General features: G+C 27.7%; 1 protein-coding gene across 1 annotated transcript; it reads right to left on the minus strand.

Annotated features, from left to right (window-relative positions):
• Positions 1–233: 233 nt before the first annotated feature.
• On the minus strand, positions 234–3074 carry LOC105155206 (loganic acid O-methyltransferase). The gene is made up of 3 exons (XM_088878376.1): positions 2915–3074; positions 1623–2282; positions 234–689 (listed from the first exon to the last, which is right to left on the minus strand). The coding sequence occupies exons 1-3, from the start codon at positions 2981–2983 to the stop codon at positions 351–353; spliced, it is 1068 nt and encodes a 355-aa protein (XP_088734502.1). The 5' UTR covers positions 2984–3074; the 3' UTR covers positions 234–350.
• Positions 3075–23420: the final 20346 nt, after the last annotated feature.

Genomic DNA, 23420 nt, shown 5'->3' on the forward strand with positions numbered 1-23420 from the left:
AATCCAATTTTGACCAATTTTACCCCTACACAACTTTTCAAGAGAAATTTTGGTTCATATATATTAATTTTTACATCTCGTAGTTAATACTCTCTAGAATGATATAAGAGACTAGATTTATTAAAAGAATATTTGTTATATTACTCTTATAGCATTAGGATGGACTATTAGTCTTTATCATCAAAATGACAAAAGAGTTATAAATTAAGCTAAAGTACCAAATCTACACAAAATTAATAGATAAAAGGATTGAATTTAATATTGCCAAAATAAAGATAGGTTTTTTTGCTCCGCAAACATAATTATAAAATTCCATTCAACATCCAATCCAAAAAAGACAAATGGGCAAATCATTTACGCTTCAAGACAACAAAAAGTTGAGTGGATTCCGGGTAACTTGACTTCAAAAACTCAGAAATTTCTCCACATTTTGCCAAAGCCTTGTCGAACATTTTGTCCACAACAGCGTCTCCAAAGTGTTTGGTGAAGACTGCTTCCATCCCAGCTCTCAGGTGCATTATCAGTCTGTGAACGTCTATTGGTTCATCAACCTTCGACCTGGGGTTTGTGAGCTCAATCCTCTCGATGCTGAAACAGCCGTTCTTCTCTATCAATTTTGTCATCTCTCCAACACTTGGAGCGTATATCGGCAGGTTGAATTCGTCTATTTCAGCTTTGTCAATAATTCCCTGATAAAAAGAGAAGGCAGAAGAAACTCAGAAACAATACTTTAAAAAACAATTTTTTCGTACTTTTAAATAACTATGTGTAATCTGAAAATCACATGGTATATCAATATTAATTGTCGCAGTAAAAATTTTTTGAGTAGTTATTCCACTTTTGGAATGTTTTTAGCTATAATCAAAATATTTTCAGTGATTTTTGCTTGAATTTCATATTAATAGTATTCGCCACAATTTTTTATTTTTGACTATAGTAATCTATCATTACTAGAAAAAGAATTATTATTTGCCACAATATTAATGATTATGGTGAACCATGGTAAATAACTATTATTAACCATAGTTAAATAAAATCGATGTAAGAAATTAATTTTCCACCATGAAAAAATTATTTGTCACAACTAAAAGACATGGTAAAAACAAAAGTCAATGCAAATATTTTAGCCATCTTCACAAAAACCACGGCCAACATCCGTTGCGTGAACATGATCAATGACTATATATTATTAATTATGAGAATTAATCATGATTAAATATATTTCTTGTACACGGCACAAGAAATCATAATTCTTGCTTTATGATTGGATTTGGTATGCATGTAAAATAGGTATTATCACAAATTTGAAAGAAAGAGTTGTTTATAATTATCATATTCTTTGTTATTTCTTTTCACTTGTATAAAAGATACCAACAGGTATTAAAAATGCACCATATTCACATGAAAGTCCAAAATTCACACTATTTTTCTTACTCTTTTATTTTTGAAATCATTGTAATATAATAATTTTGGAAGCAATATTGCATACATGAACCCTTTAACTTTTTCTTTTATTATATAGTTAAAAAATTACAGTCAATTATGTCATCTTTTACAGGGAGGAGACGGTGGAGATCTTTTATCGAGCTATTTTGTGAGAAAGAGAGCATTATTGCACTAACCTCACTAGCCAAATCCATGAGGCTGGATCCAAGTAAATTGAAGAGAATACCAAAGAGTAGCTCCGAGTGGCAAACCCCGTCAGGAATTCCAGGCATGATCAGAACCATCAGCCCTCCTTCCACAATCTCATCTGCTCTCGCCTTCATAAAAACCCCCATATCCTTCTCAAACTGATCCCCATACGCTCTCACCACATCTCCGGACGACCCCGTGTAGTGAATTCTCCCCTCATTCCACGCCGCCGATTTTCTGTCACATACCCCTTCCGGCACCCTTGAAAGCCACTGCAGGGCATACGATGAGTGCGCCAGACTGATCGAAGCCCGCGGGAAAAGCCGGCCGTGGAACGAACCTGGCGCCGCAGCCGCATAGTACCGCCTGTCGGACGGGAACGAGGCGAACAGCGTGTTGAAGTCGTTGGCAGTGTGGTCGTTGAAGAAAACCTGGAAATCGATGTTTCCAGGGTCCAGGCCCTGGAGAGAACACTTGTTTTCCACAGCTTGTATCATGTTTTGCACGGTGATGAAAGTGTTTGGCCCGACGGAACACCCGAAATCCACTATGCGGAACGTGTTGGAGACGGAGAGCAGGTTTTCTGTGTCAAGTTTGTCAAGAATTGCCTTTTGGATCGTTCCTTTTGCAGAATCTGTAGCTTGTTTCTGCAAATTAGTGGCCCAAAAAATTTAATATGATTTTTTGTTATAATTAATTATTCAATCAAAAGTAAAAATTTATGGCAAATATTAATTAATAAATTACGATCAAAATTTAAATTTTTGAATTGCTTTTGTTTGACCATAGTTTTCTATATATATATATATATGTAGTAGTTAGGGTTGAAATATAAACTAAATTTTCGATACATAAATTGATAAATGAGAACTTGTTTGAACTCGATTATTTGAATTTAACAAACTAAACTTGAACACAATTTTTTGTTCGTTAAACTTTCAAACTCAACTCGAACTCGATTCGATAATAGAAAAATAGTATAATATAATTAAAATATCAAATTACTCAAGCTCGATTTTTATTTGATTCAATTAAAACTTGATTAGATCAATACTCAAATTAAATTCAAACACAATTTTTTAAGCTCGATATATAATAACTCAAATAAGTTTGAACAATGATTTATTCAACTTGCCTCGAATCATTTACCGCCTTAATTACAAAGAATAATCCAACTTTTCTTTTCACAGTGTTAAATTTGGTAAAAAGAAATTTAATCGAAAATGTAGAAACAAGAGAACAAAAGTGTCTGAAAACATTAATAGGATATATTTATTACCTGATATTGGGAGTTCCTGGTGTAGCTGTAAGTGCCATCGCCGCCGTTCATCGGAAATGATTCCGCCATGTCCTCTCTCTCTTTCTCTCGGGAAAATTTTGTCGAAAGTGTAGAATATATATATATATATATATATATATATATATTATAGTTGCTTGAGTCAGTTTTGAAACGCTGCACATGGCCAGAGATGAAGACATTTGAATTAAGACGCAAAAGTCCAATTTGGCTGGTGAATGAAGTCAAAGAATGTTATTTATTTATTTTTTTTCCAACAAGATTAGGTGAGAAAGATTCTTATTAGTGCCTACGTTTCATGAAATTAACACAAGAAGAATTATAATAGTTAACTATAATTCATTGTCATGATTAACAACAAATAGTTATAACAAATAGATATTGACTACGGTCACTCAACGGTTGTTGGTCGTGATTTTTGCGAGGGTGGCTAAAATATTTATTATGGCTAAAAGCCATGGTAAATGTTTTGACCATGACTCTTAAACGTGACAACTAATTTTTTCATGGTGGAAAAGTTAGTGTTTTGTATCGATTTTATTCAACCGTAGCTAATAAAGTCATTTACCATAGTTTTTAGCCAGAGCTACTAATATTGTAGCCAATAGTAATTATTTTTTTTTTCTAGTATAAGCATCCGTTTGCTCTGCATTTAAAGTGCAAACGTAACTTTTTTATACCGTTCGATTGGTCTTTCTTTTGATAATTAATTTTGAAATTAAATTTTATCCAAATTATGTTTTGATAAAAATTATAATTTGTATTTTAATCCAAATGACAGTTATTTTATTATCTAATTATCCATTTTATTATGTGTGTTAAAATAATAATTTGATTTCTTCAAATTAATCCTAAAAAATAAGATTAATTTTGAAATTTAACTATAAGTTGTATTTGTATATTCCATTAAAAATTGTGAATTCAATTATTATAATTACATTTTTTAAAAATTAATTATTCCAAATTCAATTCTCCCTTAATTAATTATAAAATTACCGGGCAAAACTGAGTCTAATTATTCAATTCTATCAGGCGATTTTTACATGGAGGGATGGGTTGGGTGTGATAGAGAGATAAAATTAAATAAAAGATAGAATACCAACTTGTAATAAAATACTTAGATGACATTGTGTTGACTATGTTTTTGTAGTTGACAACGTATTATTGTTAAGTATACTAGTACGTTGTAGTAAGCTGCCTCCACGTGCACATAATAAATAATTTTTTTTATATTTTAAAATATATTATATATAATAATAAAATATATAAATTAATATATCACATTTTAATAAATTTATAAATAAAATAAATAAATTTAATTTAAATATATTATCGACAAAAAAAAAAGTTTCGCAAGTGTCACAAATCGTCGTTTGTGAATGAAAAAATATCTTTCTTTTATTATATTAGTATAGATATATAGATGAGAAGAAGAATTTGAGTAGGGTGGTTGAAAAATATATAAGGAATATTTTTGGAAAATATTAAATATTAGTATTATAGTGTAAGTAACCGTCATTTATGAGTAAAAATAGTATAGATAAAAAGATGGAAATAAAATAGCTGTCATAATTATTTGTTTGGCTTTTCTTTTCATGTTTTTCCTTCTCGGCATATATATATATAAGAATAAATTACAACAATTTTTTCTGATATTTAGTATAATTATAAATATATTCTCGTTATTTGAAAAAATACCAATACCCTCTTGATTTTAACGGCTGGCTAACAATTAGTCCATCCCATTATCTCCATTATATTTCCACACATTTTTTGTGGTGAATTAACTAAAATGCCCTTATGGACTAAAAGTGATAATTTTATTTATTTTTTAAAATTTTTTGATTTTTTTTATTGACTAAGTGCATTATTTTTTTTATAAGTTTTAATATTTTTTCATCCACTCCTACTGATTTTTTTTTTACAAATATTTACTTTTTCAAAATGAAAAGAAAAAAATACAGTAAAATTCTCATTACATCATTTTTTTAATTAAATTTATTTACTATCCGACGACATATATTGTTATTTAAAAATATTATTCAGAGAGATTATTCACAAACTAATTATGACATTTTGGTAAATAGGGTAATTGATAAGGCATTTTAGGAACCTTTTTCTACTAGAGGTGAGTAAAAAGGTCAAGTCACCTTTAATCCCAGGTAGGATCGCTATCACAGACTTATCATTAAATATCACGAGCCCGCCTCTAAAATTTAGTTATTTTATTTTTTTTAAATTTTGATATTTAAATCGGTATCAATTTTTTATATTGATTTACCGTACCAAATAATACAGATAATACATGAATATAATAAATAAATAATCAAATATAGATAAATGTTAAATATCAATTTAGAATAATTAAATGTATGAGAGGTACGATTTAAAAAAAAAAAACAATAATTTCAATAATACACCGAACTAAAATTGAATTCTTTTGATTTTTTATTGAACCGGTACTCTATACACTATTTTAATGTATCCAAGTCTCGGTATAATTTAATTCGGTCAAACTAAATGAATATATAACTCGACGTTATCAGAAATTTAAAATTCTGAAATAATTGTAGAACTTTTCGATTTTGACCGCAGTTAAAAATGATATTAAGAATAAAATACTAAGTAGAAATTTTAAAAATTAGCATCAAAGATATATTTACGTGACAAAAATTCTAATATTGTAGTAATATAATTATGAGTGACAAGAATTGTACATTAATTATCACTGTAGATAATTAGTGACGCACGTATAGTGACAATATAAAAAATAAAGGTTATATTTTTATTGTCATTGCACTGTTATTATACACGTGTTTATACCAATGACAACTTTATGCATACATTTTTCTGCGTCAATTATTGCCAGTATTTATTTAGATATTATCACTATTAAAATTATAAAAATTATTACAATAAAAAATAAAAATTGTTCCACTTAACATATATAATTAATGATAATTTTAATATCATCCCTTTATTTTTATTTGCTAATATCCACTTTTTCAAAAAATAAAATAAAATAAAGGAGGGCCGATCCTTATGTATACAACTGTTTTGGGCCACATCTAAAGGAAGCCCAGAATAGAATATTTAAACTGGCCTGTTGGTAAATGGGCTCATATTGGGCCTAAACATTTTTGGTTAGCCCAAAGTCAAATTAATTTGATATTTTTGGTACAGATATGGGCTGGGTAAGTTTTATTATTTTCACTACTAGGAACCTTATTTTCAATTGGAATACATTAATGGTTGGTAAATAATTTGATAGAGATTTAGGTATTGAAAATGAAATAAAATACTTTATCATAAATTTATGGATTTCAATAGTTCTGGAAATTCTGTTCTAAATTGATCGATCTAAGAGTAAAGTACGTTTTTCATATAATTGGTATATAGTTAATAAAAAAATATCAATTGATTATATAATAAGTATAATATTAGAGGAAATTAATATGATTCTTTCTCGTGATTAATTATTATGGTCAAGGCTGAAAAATTATGGCGATTATTAATTACTCGTGGCTGCATAACTGATTTTATCTGATAATGATAGATAGTATTGATTTGTTATAATTATTAAGTCGTAGCTATTTATAATATAGAAAATAATTCATTTTTTTTTGTAGTATAACACTTGCAAAAATAAATAATTAAACTCTGTTCGACAGAGAAAATGTGGAGAAAGTTTTATGGTAATTCCGCATTTCATTTATCTATTTATTTATACTATTTATTAAGTTTCGAGGCCTTCAAATTGACTACAATGCCCTTACTAATATTCATTTTATTTTTAAGTATCAATCTCTTCATTTAATTAGTTGTATCAATAATACTTTTATTCGTATACATTTAAAAATAATTTATTTTTGCAGGTGGAATTTCTAATTATGCATACACATCGAGTATGTACGACTAATTGTATTAAAAAAATCAAGAATCGTAGGGGGGGAGGGGGGGGATCAATGATAAAGTGAAGTAGGAGTAGTGTAGGCCACTAGAATTGAAACTGGGGGCAACAAGTAGAGGTGCATGAAAAGCAATTGAAGAAACTCAATCTTAATGGACATAAGGGCTAAGCCAAAATGCCTCTAGAAAGAGACAGATAAGAGACCAACTATAGTGAGCTCTAGGTTAAACCTTACTCACTTCCAACTACCCTTTTCTTTTTCTTTTTAATATTCATGTATTTGCAGTCGATACGTATTAAAAATCTCATATACGGGTAAATTGAAAATGTAACAAATATGAAAGAAAAGTATAAATATGATTTTTTATGACAGAAGAGTTTCGTATGATTATCGGCCACCGCAAGTGAAGATGTGGGCTGCGATAAGTTGAAAAATTAACATGATCGGTTAGTTAGGTATATTTGAGGGCAAAATCATACTGTTTCAATAAGAACGGATAATATAAGAATGTGAATACAAGTAAAATCAATATATATTCATTAATACATACAATATATGTGTTAATAAAGCATCCATGATCTCTGTTTCAGACACAAACGCACAAGACACATCCCACATAGTCATGTACTCAATGGATTTGGCTTTTACTTTAGTAAGTAATATTAAAGTATTAGTAATAAAAAATAGGGTAGAAGTACAAATAGGCATAAGGAGAAGGGGTGAGGGAGCATGGGTTGTTCTCCTTTTTGCTCTTCTTTTCATCCCTTTTCTCTTTTTCTTTTTGGTTGCAATGTGTTTGAAACTTTTATGGGAAGGGGACCTTTTTAGTCTCCATGTGCTCCCAATCCATCAACTTCACTTCCACTTAATGCATCATTCCATATGAAAGACAAAACATTCAAATTTCACACTTCTTCTTCTTCTTCTTTTATTTAAATTTTCCCCTTCAAAAGAATTCAAGAAAATTCATTTTCTCAAATTAATTCAGTCCCACAAGAAAATTCATTTTCTCTTTTCTTGAAATGACATGGGGTATATATATATATATATGAATATAATGTTTATCAGTTCATATATTGATTCTGAACGAAATTCTATTTTAAAGTATACTTGATCAGTATTAACAAATATCTTTTTCTTTGGGTACTATATACATACATAGGGTTAATTACACTTAGACCCCTTTATGAAAATACAAAATTATACTTTTTCTCCAAAAAGTTTTGAAATTACACTTACACTCGAAAATTCTATGTCTACACCCAACTCCCTTTCCTTAGAGTTTAGCTGGAAAACACTAACATTAGCTAAATAAATTATATAAATTTGTAATTTTGTCCCTCATTTAATATTCTCATATATATTTTGTACTTTAAAAGAGATAAAAACAATATATATATATATATATAAATTGAGTGAGATTAACATCATACATTTCCCCCCTCATAAGTACAAAATTATTAGAGGAGAATGTTAAATACGGGGTAAAATTAAAAATTTATGTAATGTTTTTGTCAATATCAGTATTTTTCATCCAAACCTTAATGAAAGAGAGTCAGGTGTAAAGAATGAATTTTTAAAAAGGGTGTGAGTATAATTTTAAATTTTTTTTTATAGAAAGTGTGATTTCACATTTTTAAAGGGGTTTAAATGTAATTAACCCTATATATATATATATATATATATATATATATATATTTGGGTATATTGAAATTTGTGATGAGATGAAAAACAAACAAAAAGTAACACCCAAAAGGGAGTAGTGAGTGGTAACATGTCACACACATGCACTAGGGGAAAAGGAATAAAAAAGATGGGAAAAGGTGCTATTTACAACCCAAAAAAGCTTTCTTTGAATGACAACTTCTTTGTTAAGAAGGATCTAAAGAGAAGATGGGGTCACTTTTTATCTTATATACATGTAAATCATACCCCAACCAACCCTAATCATCAATTCATGAACAAGATGGGGTCCAACATTTTTGGAATCTATCAATTTCTTCCTCTTGCATGCCCCCACTCTCCTAATCCATTATTATAATTCTACCTCAACCTTATAATTACCCTTAATTACTTATTAACTTTTTTAGTTAAAACAATTAGTGAAAAAATAATAATATCAGTATATATCGTCTGAGCAGTTCATCAATCACATCGATGGGATACCTAAAAAATATTTAAATGTCGAACAATACATTCGACTTCAAAAAATAAGTACAAATACAATTCATTATCAAACATTAATTAATAGATAAAGTATTAATTCATTTCGTAACATCATTATCGTACATATATGAGGGTTTATATATTATAATCCGCTTAATTGCTGCATAAATGGATGGTTTGATTGAGAGGGTGTTTGGCTGAATTTATAAGCTCTTTAAAACATTTTAGCTTATATATACAAAGTTAAAAGTGTTTTGTAAAAGTTTTAGATGACGGGCTTATAATAAGATCCAAAAATAAAATGGTAAGAGCTTATAAATATCTGTAACAAAGAAAAATGCAGAATTCCCATTTTTCAGCTTATTTTTAAAATTTTAACAAAACTGGCATTTCAAACATAGTCTTATTTAATCTAACTAAACACGTTTAAGAACATATTTTTAAGATAGGATCTAAATATTTTATAAATTTTAAAAATACTTCATAAAACATAAGATGTTTTAAATAAATTTAGTCCAACGTTCGAGAATGTTAATGTGAATCATAAATAATTAATTAATAATTTTTTTTTGGAATTATGAGGAAGGAAAAAGGGTTGGGTTAATTTGGTTTTACTCCGACAAGCTATGTATTAATTAATTAGTATTTACTTTTGGAAAAGTAAGTTTAAGAGAGTGATTAAGGTTAAGATGAATGGAAATGGGGGGGTGGGGGTATGATAAGAAGTGGTGATGAGTGAGGGAACAGACCATGTGGGTGGGGTGACTCACCTTTAAATCCAAAAAGAGAGAGAGAGAGAGTCCAAAAGTCAAAGCATCAAATCCAAAAGATGGAATGAAAAAGCGTCTTTCCAAAAGAACCTAAAAACGTGCAATTATACGTTTTTTTGGGGCTTCGTCTCACGTAACGTAAACACTCAACTCCATCAACAGTAGACACACCATATCTCTCTCCCTCTCTCTCTGTATGTATGTATGTATGTATGTATATTGTTGTAGTTATTATCACTTTGGGTTCTCTAGGCTTATGCGGTGTTTGTAACGGCAAAGGCTTAAATGTAATTTTTTATACTGTAATTTATGTTTTTTAGCGTTCTCCTTCTAAATTTTTTAAGTAACACTTTGTAACAAGTATTCCAACATCATTTTTTAATCGGATGAATAGCAATTTATTTCCCTATGATATTGAAAATAAGCACGTTACTCTCCTATAAAAAAGATATAGCAATTTACCCCCCTATACTTTTTAAAATGAAGCAATTTACCTCCTAAATTCCTTCATTTTAAAAATCGTAGGGGGATAAATTATTGTATTTTTAAAAATACAAGGAGGTAAATCGTTATTTATTTTTCATAAATGAGTAATTTACTCATTTGCGATATCACAAGAGGATTGCTTGCATTTTTCTCTTTTTTAATCTCTCTTATAATTGTTACTTCCAAATGATCCCAATTTTTACATCCTAATCATTTATCCGTTTTTTCTGAAAAAATTGAACACTTCTAAAAACGCAAAGTTTTTGCAAACACAGACGTACGCAATTATTTATCAATTTTTGCAACTTACAATAAAATTGTAAAATATTAAGTTATTTTTTTTAAAATATTCTAATTTTAGTTTTATTTATTTTTATCTAATTTATAATTTATTTTCATTGTAAAAATAGAAGTTATTTTAGACATTCTCTTAATCTATTTACTTTAATTTTTATTTTTTTTAGAAAAAGAATTTCTTAAGAGTGTGTGTGTCTGTGTGTGCAGCCACGCAATAGTACAGTACATTTTAGTCAAAAGAAGCTGACAATAGTAATAATTCATTCTATCTCAAAAAAAATAAAAGTAATAATTCATTCTTAAAGAGGCAATCTAACTTTCTTTATTGCGAGAGAGAAATAAAGTGGGAAAATAATTATTACAAAAAATAAAATAAAAAAGTATATAAATATAATTTGATGAAAATATGTATTTTTAGGATTTTCCACTAGAACCTAAAATCAAAGCCAAAAAAATGAAAATATTACATTTTACGTCCTGTATTTTAAGATAAGTGCATTTTTTGTCCGGTTATGAGATTCTTATTATTACTTTCATAAGTTACAATTCTCATTTTTTGTCATTTTGTTTGAGTTCATTAATATTTTAACGAGAAAGGCCCGTGTTAAGCATGTGGCCGTTATTCAGTAGTGAAATTTGACGGAAAACTAAAATTGAGATTTTTTTATAATTTATAAAATTACTAATACGAATCTCGTAAACAATAGGAGTAAAAGTGATCTAAGAATTAACAACGATTCGCTTAGCATGTGCCTTTTTGTCGAAATACTACAAAAAAATCTAATAAAAGAACTAAAAATAATTTTTTTTTTAAAATTATGAGACCATTAATAAAATCTTGTAATTATTTGGATGTAAAATATATATCTACTCTAAAATATGGGATAAAAGTGCTACTTCACCCAAAAACACTTTTGTTTGTATTATATCAACGAAGGCAGATTACTTTCTTGCCCTTAGCTCTTTTTGAGTTGATCATTATGACAACACATTCTAAGGACGTCATTGTAATTTGACGAACTGCATTCCTTAATTGAGGTTTTTTTTTTATTTATTTTTTTAATAGTTTCAATCTCTGATCATTTAAATTTTACTTTTTTTTTACTATTAACTTTTTCCTTTCCATGAATTTATTAATTATGACGTCACCTTTAAATAATACAATCACGTCACTTCACATAATAAAGTCTTGCATTTAATACCCTCAACTCCTAATTCACCTTCATTTTTTTCAAATTTAAAATAATTCAAATGTAAGTATTTCATATTAATTTTCTATTATGAATTTTATTACATTTTTTATTTTATTTAATATATAAATGTCATTTGTCGATGTCATTTGCTTTATTAGAAAATATTTTTTACAAGTAGCATATACATGTTAAATTGAATAAAAAATTCAATTCGATAATATATGTAGGATTCATATGTTACAAAAGATAATTAATTATTCACTATATTATAAATGACTATAACTTGAAATCATGATATTAATTTATCTATTATGTACTACGACAAAATTGTTCAATAGCAATAAAAGAAAAATAAGTATCAAGCTAATTAGCAAGTAAAATTTTCGACTAATTTATATTATTTAATACGAGAACTTTACTTGCTAACCGAATTTAACAATAAAAATTTACATACTAAAGAATTTGGCAAATATATATATATATATATTAAATAATAAAGTTAGTAACAATAGTTTACTTGTTAATTAACTTGACACTAGTTTTATCATCAAATTTTTTGTGACCATTGAGTTATTTTCTTGTAATAATGGTTAAACAAAGCCAATGCTAGTTTACAATTTAAACAATATGGCACTTAAAAATGAGGCTTTTGACAACGAAACCAAAACTCGACCATTAAGTTTAGGTATGTTTAATCAGTATTTATCATGATCTTAACTATGTCGAAAATATTTATCATTAATGTAGTCAAGCATCCCATGTTAGTTACAGACAATGAGTTTGAGCGATTTATAAACCCCAATGCTTCCTCTCCCAAGGAAAAAATAATATTTTTGGTCCCATAAGTTAGATTTATTTCATTTTTGGTCATATTCATTATGAGATTGACACTTCTAGTTCCGTAATTTACAAAAAGGAGCACTTTTGGTCCTCATTTATTTTTTTCATCTACGATTTAATGATTTCGGGCACTTGACCATTATTTTTGTAAGTTAAAGCCAAGTACAAGCAACACAAAGAATTATATCTTTTACAAGTGAATCAAGTAGATCAAGTGGAGCATTCATATGCTTCTATAGAAAAAAGGGCCAATTTCCCATCCAGACAAAATATTTAATGGCCACGAGCTCGGCACATGTGTTAATTTTTATAAGTTATAGAATTAAAAGTGTTAATCCTGTAATCAATGGAACAAAAAATGAAAAGAACCTAATTACTTATATGTTTAAAAATGCTATTTCCCTTCTCCCAAAGCAGGATGTCTTAATAGGACAAAATCATGCGACTCCTTTCTATCGAATTGTAGCCAAAGCGAACAATACTTCGATACGAGACTGGCTGGTCTAAGACATCCTCCCTGTTTAGATCTATTTTCAAGACTAAATCATGAGATTCATACAAAAATTGAGCAGATAATATTTTGCACAACATGGATAAATCAAAGCTACAAGGCATATCTACCATGAATTTTGTATCTATTAATATTTTGATCTCATTTACAAAATTATAACTAATTAATATTTACAAGATTTCTTAATTTTAAACATAGTAATTTACTTTTAATAAAAAAATCATATTTCTTTTAATGAATAGGTAAAAAAACAAGGTAGCACGAATTTTCACGGTGGACAGGTGAAAAAGAATAATGGGGAGACAAACATTTGTTGTGGAAAGCAAATGGCCCTCAGCTGATCTGCTCTCTCTGCCTTCCTCCTAAAAGGATTTGGATTACACAGACGACGACGACGACTACGAAAGACACCAAGTTCTTGTCTTCCGCGCAGTATCTGAGAAATTCAAGTACGCAACAATATAACATATCACTTCACCATAGCGTACAATGTTTTCTATGATGCTATCATGTCTCTGCATGTCCTACAAGTACGACAATCCCACGCTCCTTATTAATTACTACTATTGTAATAGGATCAAACGGTAAATATTATTTGATGTTATAGTTGTATTTAATATTATACACCATATTCAAAGATAAATTCTACGCACTCCTCCTGAAAAATATTACACTAACAATCTCAGAGGGTGTAGCTGTAATTTTATGAAAGCATGCTTTGGCCTACCTCAAGAGTGCCAATGTAATTTACCCAAAAATAAAAAGATAAGTTACAACGGGCTCCTCTAAGATTTGCCATGATTACAAATATTTTTTCGTTATTTGAAAAGTTACAAATACTCACTGGAATTAACGGTAGTGTAACAAATATTTTCTGATAATGGGCTGTCACAAGGGGTATTTGTTAAACGACCGTTAATTTTAAGGGATATTTATAATTTTGAAAATTACAACAGAATATTTATAATTATGATAAATTTTAAAAGTGCACGTATAATTTACCTCATAAGATAAATAAAAGTTCTATGTTACCTCTAGTTGATGGGATATTTCATCAACTGTATCTAGATTTTGTTAGGATTTAACGGTCAAGAATTATATCGACACATTTTAAAAAAATGAGGGATGTTATAGTTCATTAGCGAGATGAGGGACTAAAGTGATGTTAAAAGTAAAAATGAGGGACTAATAAAGAATTTTGGCCTTCTTTAAGAGACCCCGAGGATAATTAGTATTAATTAAGAGATATGTTTGAATGAGCTTATAAGCTCTTCAAAACATCTTATAAAATATTTAATACCTTATAAGATGCTACAAAGTACTTGGTAGATTTTTTAGAGAAGAGCTTATACGCTAATTCTAAAATTAAGATGTCAGGACTTATTGACTCTCTCTCTCTTTTTTTTTTTTTTTAAAAGAAAAGTACAAGATTGATAACTTATTTATATGATCTTAACAAATGAATTCCTTCAAATAAATAATAAATTTGGCGTTATTAACATATTTATAAATTACATAATCTTATTTTATTCAAATACTTCATAAACTTCTTTCTAAAAAGATCTAACATTTTGTGTAAATTACTAAGGTCTAAAAACTAAAATTGTGACAATTCCATGGCTTGGCAACAACTATTGGTCGTTGTTTCTGAAAATGCAGCGAAAATATTAGTTATATTTCGGCTATTACTAAAAATCATGGCGAATATTGATTTATCATGATAAAATATTAAGTTTTTACTTTGATTTTATTTAATAGTAGTTAATAGTATTGATTTACCACTGCTTTAAGCCATGGTCATTTATAGTGTAGCGAAAATTTAATTTTTTTATAGTGCAAATACTAATTAGCCATGGTTACTCAACAATTATTAGTTGTTGTCTATGCTATAAAACATTAGGCATGGCTTAAAAATCATAGCAAATGCTTTGAATACAACTAAAACTATAGTAAATATTAATTTAATCGTGATCAAAATTCAAAATTTTTATATTAATTTTATTTTATCATGATAAATAAATATCAATTCCCAATAATTTTTAAAATGCGCCGGTCATCTATAGCGTAGAATATAATCATTTTTTTCCTTTTTGGCAGTGAACAAATAATTCTGGTCTGCATTCAATGTTAGTAATAGATTGGACGTATTGCACTCAATTATAGTAGAAAAAAATTCAACTATTTTTGATAGAGAGAGAGATTGTTACGTATTAATTTTCTTTTATTTTTTTAGTTATCAACAAATAAAAGGCTTGGAATGAACAACAGATGTACGTGTCGACTATTTGTTTGCAGCTACCCCTAATAGATTTTTCTTTCCATAAGAAAATATCATATCAGGTCAAATTTGTTATCATTATTATGGGAAAATAGTATTTTTTATTCTACAACGTAGAGTCTTTATATTTATAATTTTATTCGTAATGAGATTCTCACTTTTAATCACATAACTTACAAAACATAGTAATTTGAGTTCTATCATACCTTTCCGTTAAAGATTTAACTAAAAAAGTTGTGTGTTTAGGACGTGGTCGTTAAATGCTCAGTCGATCTGAAAAATTTAACGACCACTTAGCCTTTTTCGTTAAATATCTAAAAAAAAGGACCATGAAACAACAAGTGTTACTTTTTAAAAATGATAAGATCAAAAATAAAAATTTCGTAATTAAGTAAACAAGAAGTGTAAAGGCCCTATGTTGCGGAATGAAGAATGCTATTTTCCCCCTATTCTAACTAAAGAAACATAACTACTGCATAATGTCAAAAAATTGTAACTTGATTACTGCAGTCCCAGTGATATATTAGAATTTAAGCTTGAATCCTTATAGGATTGAGAGGGTGTTTGACTGAGTTTATAAGTTCTATAAAATTATTCGGTACTTTTTCTTTATTTTCTACTTAAAAAGCTTATATGATCTCAAAATCAAATGTTTAAAATCTTATAAGCTGTTTAAGCTCAACCCATCACTACAAAAAAATATGAGATTTGACATAGATCAGTCAATCATTCCAAAGCCCATTTCACATTGGAACGGGTATTGGGACACATTAGGAATGAAATTTGGTACATAACGTCGTGATCCCCAATTTTTGTGGGTTATTTTTGGAACGGCCAAATCGTGCCATCATGTATTCCAAAATATTACAACTTCTGTTCTTACGACTGTTCCAAAATAGTAACGGTAAATGATTGAAATTTTGTTTGAAACACATTATTAGAATTAGGGACGGTCTTGAGTTAACCGTTCCGATATGTGAGATAATTGATGTCCAAAAGATGACAGTTATTAAATGTATTCCAAAATGAGGTACAATTTGGAACGATTTTGAGTATGCACCTTAGCAATTATGCGAAAAACCATTCCTAAATATGAGTTTGCTTAAGACGGAATGTGTTATAAAGACCGTCCCAAAAATCAGTACAAGTTGGAACGATTTTGTTATTTTATAAATACTGTATTACTAAGACCGTTCCAAATAAAGTACTACGAATATAATTCAACGGACATAAAATCGTGCCTAAGTCTCTCCGATGACTGTTTAAAATTGTGAAATAGCGACTAGTTTTTAACGATAACCATTCCAATGTTTTTTATATATATGTTCCTCTCTTTCCATTTAATTTCACTATCGTCTTCCATTCTTCCTATTTTCTCTCTAATCCTCAATCTCTCTTGATTTTTTTTTTATTACTCACTGTCCCACTAATATTTTTATACGCTTCGCTATAAAAAGAGTGGGATTTGGCACGGATAAGACAACTGTTCCAAAACCCACTTCATATTGGAATGGATTTTGGATACATTAGGAACGAAACTTGGTAGATGGCGTCATGATCCCTATTTTTTATAGGTTATATATTTGGAACGGCCAAACTGTTCCAACATGTATTCCAAACAAATAGCAAAATCCTTAGCAAAGACCGTTCCAACGTAGTAACGATAAATGGTTGGAACTCTGTTTCGAACACATTATTAGAATTATGGACGATCTTGCAAAGACCGTTCCTATATGTGTGAAATGAATTTTCAAAAAATGACAGTTAGTAAATATATTTCAAAATAAGGTACAATTTGAAACAGTTTAATCACGCACATAAGCAATTATGAAGAAATCATTCCTAATTATGAGTTTAAACAAAAAATTAGCTAATTGACCACTAAACCAAGGTATTGCTGGTACTACAAAATAGATTAGTATATGCTAATACTAAAAATTTTAGATATATATACTATTGAACCATGATACCGACAAAGAGTTATCTTGTTTTGTATTGTTGGCCTAATTGATAAAAACGAATAATTTTCAATTAAATAATTGTATGATCGATTTCTTTTATGAATATGCGAAGGTTGCAATGACAATAACTTCTGAGAGCTATTTTAAGTAACCAATTAAGGGTTTGAAGCAATTCAGATTGGGTTTGGTTGGATCTGAATTAATTATATGATAAGTATAATGTATTTATCGTATAATTGGTATACAATTAAAAAAATATGACAAATCATAAGACAAATATATTATATTTTATTTTATAATTAATTTAATTTAATCAAACTTAATTTAAATAAAAAAAATTTCAAGACCTTAATCTTTAATGGTGACCGTTGGCAGAACCACTCGAATTAATATAATATTTACTAATGTACTCGATTTCTATCATTCTTGTCAGAAATCCATTTAGAAACTGTCAAGAGCTACAGTACGTAGGGGATCATTATAATCTGAATACCTATGCTACAATTTATTACATTTCACCAATTTGTATGTTGTCGGACAAGATTCATCCTTCACAGGGTGAAACTAAATGCTGACTACCAAATGCTACAACAAATATGATTTTCATATCTTTAATGAATAATCATATAAATATTTATTAATTGCAATGGCGCAACGGCTGTTGTCGACCGGTTTAAAAAATTAGCTACAACTAAAAATTAAGATAAATGACAATCACCTTTTATGAGATAATTGGCATAATTATAAATACTTCGTGTAATAACGAGCCAATTTCGTTAGATTTTCATCCAATTTTGATAGTGAACCCTATATTTTATATACTTTTTAGAATTTTACAAAATATTTTTATGAATTAATATTCTCAATGGATTATTTACTTTATCCACTCTCAATTTTTTTATGTTTTCTTTTTTTTTTTAAAAAAAAAATCAGCAGGGATAAAATAGTAATTTTAACCTCACAGTCTAAAACTACACAATTATTTTTCATTTGAAAGGAGTACTTATAATTTTTCGAGCAATAAGTGAATATTCGTAATTACATCAAACCTCAAGGGAGGTAGTTGTAACTTATTCTAAAAATTATGGCAAACATTTTAACCGTATATAAAATTATGAAAAATATTGATTAACTGTGGTCAAAATTTAAATTTTCACATTGATTTGATAATGATAAATTATATATAGTATCAATATGTGGTTTTTAAATCGTAATAATTTATAATGCAAGGGATATTATTTTTTTTTGTTTGGTGAAAGGGGTCAGACGACAATAATTTTAGGAATAATTCAGGAAATTAATACAGGGGGGGTGCATGCATAAATGTTTGGACATGTAGTAAACCATAATTGTGAAAAAATAGGTATCCGACTCGTGTGATGCTGTCCTACCCCTTCCACAGGGGGGAGCGCATGTAGCTAAATTTATGTACAAGTAATAATGAAGTGCTCAGTTGTCTCATGATTTCTTCAAGAAGTAGATGAAATACTCAAATATGTAATAAATAAGACAATAATTCGGATCTACTGAAATAGTACTGAACCGAATTATTAGAAAAAGAAGTACAAAGGAGAGTTTTGCATCATTTAGAGGTAGGAGTGCGTGAATATGGTTGGAGTCGAGCTGATCACATTATTATTTAAATTTATTTGAATAATTTTTGTCTTTTAATTTAGAGTATTTCTATTTTTGATTTTGTTGGTTCCAAGATTTTATTTTTTTTTAATTCTATAACTTGTAAAAAGTAGTACTTCTGATCCCAACGACACAATTTCGTTAGATATTTTAACAAAAAATGCCATATGCTTACATGTGGTTGTTGTGGCCGTTACACTTTTGGTCCATTGATTACAAAATTCTAACTTTTAGTTTCATAACTTTAAAAAAATAATATTTTTGATCCCATACATTTAACAGCTATCTGATATTTTTTATTAAATATCCAACCTACAGACGTCATGGGATTAAAAGTGATATTTTTTTAAAATTACAGAATGAAAAATGAAAATCCCTTCACTAGTGAAATTAAAAAGTAAAAAAATTCTAAATTATTGAACAAAAGATATTATTTTCCCGATTTTTCAGTTGAGTGTACGAATCGAGGATATGAATAAGTCGAGTTCATCAGTGGCTTTATATATTTCATTTTATAGGGTTAATATATAGCATTTTATTTAATTTCCTGTGAAAATTTTAATGGGCAAAAATTCCTTAAAACTCCAAAAAGAAAAAATGACGACTTGAATAAAAACTTTGTGTATATATATATATATATTACTGCAATAAACTCATATTTTGACATTCAAATTTAATAGTTGTGTTTTTGTATTAGTACGTGGAAACAAAACAGACATGTAATAAGCCAAAAGTCAGTTACCATCTTTATTTTACGCGAGCGAGGTGTGAGGGGGCTTTTGCAAAAAATCTCAGGGAAGTTGCTGTATTTGATCCTTTTCTAATTACATGTTAGTTTTATTAAAGGTAAATTACAACCGTCTCTCTTGAGATTTGACATAATTACAAATACCTTCTTGTTGTTAGAAAAATTATAAATACCTCCCTGATTTTAAGGTCCATTTAACAACGAGCCCATTTCGTTAGATTTTCATCCAATTTTGATGATGAACTGACGAAAATACCCTTTTAACCATCGATCTTAGATTAAATTAAGAATACTGTCATAACACGTTCCAAAATTCAACTAGCCAATATGGCAATTAAGGCAAAATCATGAAGCAAAACGATTTTTTTACTCTATCACTTTGCAAGAACAGAGGTCGGGATTGAATTAAAGCATAAGAGAAGAGAAGAGAAGAAAACGGAAGAGAAAGATGTGGATAGGATCACAAATAAGGTTTTAATCGATTGGTAAAGTTGAAAAATTAAAAAGTTGTGGGGTCAAATATCACGAATGTGGGTATATATTTCTACTTTTCTACTAATTATTTGTGTTTTTTTATCTCATTTGAATGTATTCATTTGACAGGAGATTAAATAGTTTGAAACCCTTATTTTATGACTTTGCTTCTCAAATACCAAAGAATTACCAAACAGGACGATGATCTGCATATTTTTTACTAGGCAGAATGTTGACCATTGATGCCCTCACAATCAAGGGCTCTCAGTGTGACACGTTGCTCCGTAACTAGGGTCCCACCCCAACAAACCTAACGATGTGTATTGCAGGACAACTCATATTCATCCAACTTGAGAACCTCAAGTGGATCTCATCTAAGTCAGCTCGTCAAGTCATCACTAACCTCGACCTAATCATCATTGATTTAAATTATCCATACTGAATCAATATGGCAAAATATTTTTTTAGTTCCAGAAACAAGTGTAGAATTTATTTTAGTACCACAATTATGGCATGTGTTATTTTTAGTCTCAAAAAGGTCACGGGTGTTGTGGTTTTGGGACTAAAAAAGATGTTTGGGACTAAAATTGCGTTGTAATTTTGAAATTAAAAAAATCCAAAATCACATTTTTTGAGATTAAAAAGACGTGATTTTGAGTTTTACGAGACTAAAAGCTGATCCTACCATAACTGTGTTATCAAAAAAAATTATGTCTTTATTTTATGGAACTAAAAAAATATTTTCCCCCGAATCAATTTTAGAATATGATACTAGAGAAAAAGAACATCGACAGCATGAAATGGAGTAGTCCCTCAGCTGGACCATATAAGCCTTGATACATTTAATGTTGGGGGCAATATCTATTTATGTTCTTAACAATTTACATAAATTTAGTAGACAACATTTAAATTATACGTACAATAAAACAGGTCTCTGAATTCTTACTAGTTCAATGATTCGTGTTTCTGTAGTGATTGCTGCTACTCTTAGAATCACTTTTATGCCTTTACATGAACATTGTTACTATATGCCAAATTAACTGAGTAAATATAATATTCTTCATTAAAGAAATATACTATATATATTTACAAATTTTATGCACATTTAGAAATTACAAAATGAGATAATATATATACTTTTTAAATACTAGGAAGTAGAAACATATTTAAAAAGATGAAAATATTATTTAGTAGTTACAAAAAAAATTAAACTGATCACGATGTTATTTATATTTCTATATATCATTGATTGATCATTAGTATATAGTAAAAAAAATGTAATCATTTAGTTTAGTTGATGATGGAATTATTTAATTTTTTATTTGTAATTCATTTTTAAATTTAATAGTTACTATTAAATAAAAAAATTATTTCTTAAAGTTTAATTGTATTGAAAAAAATAATGCAAAAGTAAAATGTAATATATCTCACATCCAATATTACAATAAAATTAACAAAGTCCCTTATTTTTGAATTTTTTTGTAAGAAATTCTAGTTTAATAAAATGATTATTTTTTTATTTGTAGGTTTTGTTTTTATGTCTATATATTTCTTCATTTGTATTAATTGCAATGTGCTATAATTATGCTAATTATATTTTACAATCAATTTTTGAATTTATCAAAATATTGAATACATTCTTGATTAACTTCTAAGTATGAAACATTATTTCATAAATTTTATTAATTTGTAGTTTTTAACTTTATATTTTTAGAATGATTTCTTGACCTATTTATTCATTTAAATTTAATTGGTGTTATCTATTACTTATTTAATAGTACGTATGTTCTTAAAACTTAATCTTCCAGGTGCATACAAGATTATCTAATATCGAAAAATCAAATATGAGATTCACTCGATAATTAAATTTTCATTTGCAATTTCAATTTAATAGAAATTAGTGCTTTTATTTATCGATATTTTTTTATTCTTAATACTTAATTTATTTTTATTAATCTTAACTTATTTTTTTGTAAATTTATTTTTAAGAAAAATATATTGCTCTTTTGTTTATTTCTTTATCAATTTTCTTATTTCTATTTTCAATATAATTAACTCATTTTCTCTTTATTATTTTATTATTACTAATTTGACTCCCAATTATGCAACTTACTTAATATGAAAAATAGAATTATGCAGTTAATTTAAATTTAGTTTACAATTAATGAGTTATACAATTACGTACTTTTAAAATCTTACTTTCAATTGATATCAATTTTTATTTTATATCTTATGAGCTTTATTTTATTTTAGTAATATTAATTTTACTTTTATTATTTTTTTATCTATAAATAGTTTGAAATTTATATTTTTCTATGTTGCTAATATTTTATTGTTATCTTTTTATTTATAAATAGTTTGAAATTTATTGATATAGAATTATTAGTTATTTTTCTAAGAAAATAGTCTAAACTGAATCTTTAGTATCAAAATAATTATATCCTGTATCTTGTGGCTCCAATATTTCATATAATTATATTTCAATAGCAACTATTATATTTAGTGTTCAATTTAGGTTATTAATTGTACGTAATATCATCTACACTATTTTTCGACCTTTAACTTTTTAGATATTTCAATCATATTTAATGTTAATTTACCTCTACTATATTATTAAAAATAAATAAAATAACTTTTATATACATTAATATTTCTTCTTTCGTTAGTTCTTTATACAATTTATTTTAAAATTAATACATAAATGAATTTAAATAAATGATTAAAACTTCATGTTGACTTCGTCCTTGGTATGCTTATTATATATAATGTGAAATACTTTATAGAATTTATAGTTTTGGGTTCTATTTTTTCTATCATAAAATATTATTTGACATATTTTTAAAGGTTCACTCTGGCATTCATTTCATTGTGATTTTTGTAAATTATCATTTTTAATGGTAATTAAGTTTAAAAAACAATAAGTTAACAATGGAGGGACAATCTAGAAAATTGGTACTCAAATATAATTTTATTAATTTCTAATGTTCAATGAAATGACTTGCATTAGACTTTTCTTAATGTAGGTTTACGTAGTATATTTAATTAAAACTCTATCTTTTCTAATATAAGATTTAAAAATTATATTAATGAAATATTCAATTTAAGTGATAACCAATTTACTTAAATAAGTTGGGTTTTTTCCTCTTTAGAATTATTATTATTTTTTTATCTTTTTAAGTGACTATTTTGTAATATTAAATATTATATTAACCGTTTAG

The sequence above is a fragment of the Sesamum indicum genome, linkage group LG3 (genome assembly GCF_026168435.1).
Source record: "Sesamum indicum cultivar Baizhima isolate 11 linkage group LG3, ASM2616843v1, whole genome shotgun sequence".
NCBI classification, from domain to species: Eukaryota; Viridiplantae; Streptophyta; class Magnoliopsida; order Lamiales; family Pedaliaceae; genus Sesamum; species Sesamum indicum.

What these genes read in the sequence shown, in the direction of transcription:
- LOC105155206 (XM_088878376.1), bottom strand. Translation starts at nt 2,983, where the DNA reads ATGGCGGAATCATTTCCGATGAACGGCGGCGATGGCACTTACAGCTAC. An exon ending in CCAGGAACTCCCAATATCAG is followed by an intron (nt 2,283 to 2,914) that starts GTAATAAATATA and finishes ACTAATTTGCAG; the next exon opens with AAACAAGCTACAGATTCTGC. An exon ending in TCATGGATTTGGCTAGTGAG is followed by an intron (nt 690 to 1,622) that starts GTTAGTGCAATA and finishes TCTTTTTATCAG; the next exon opens with GGAATTATTGACAAAGCTGA.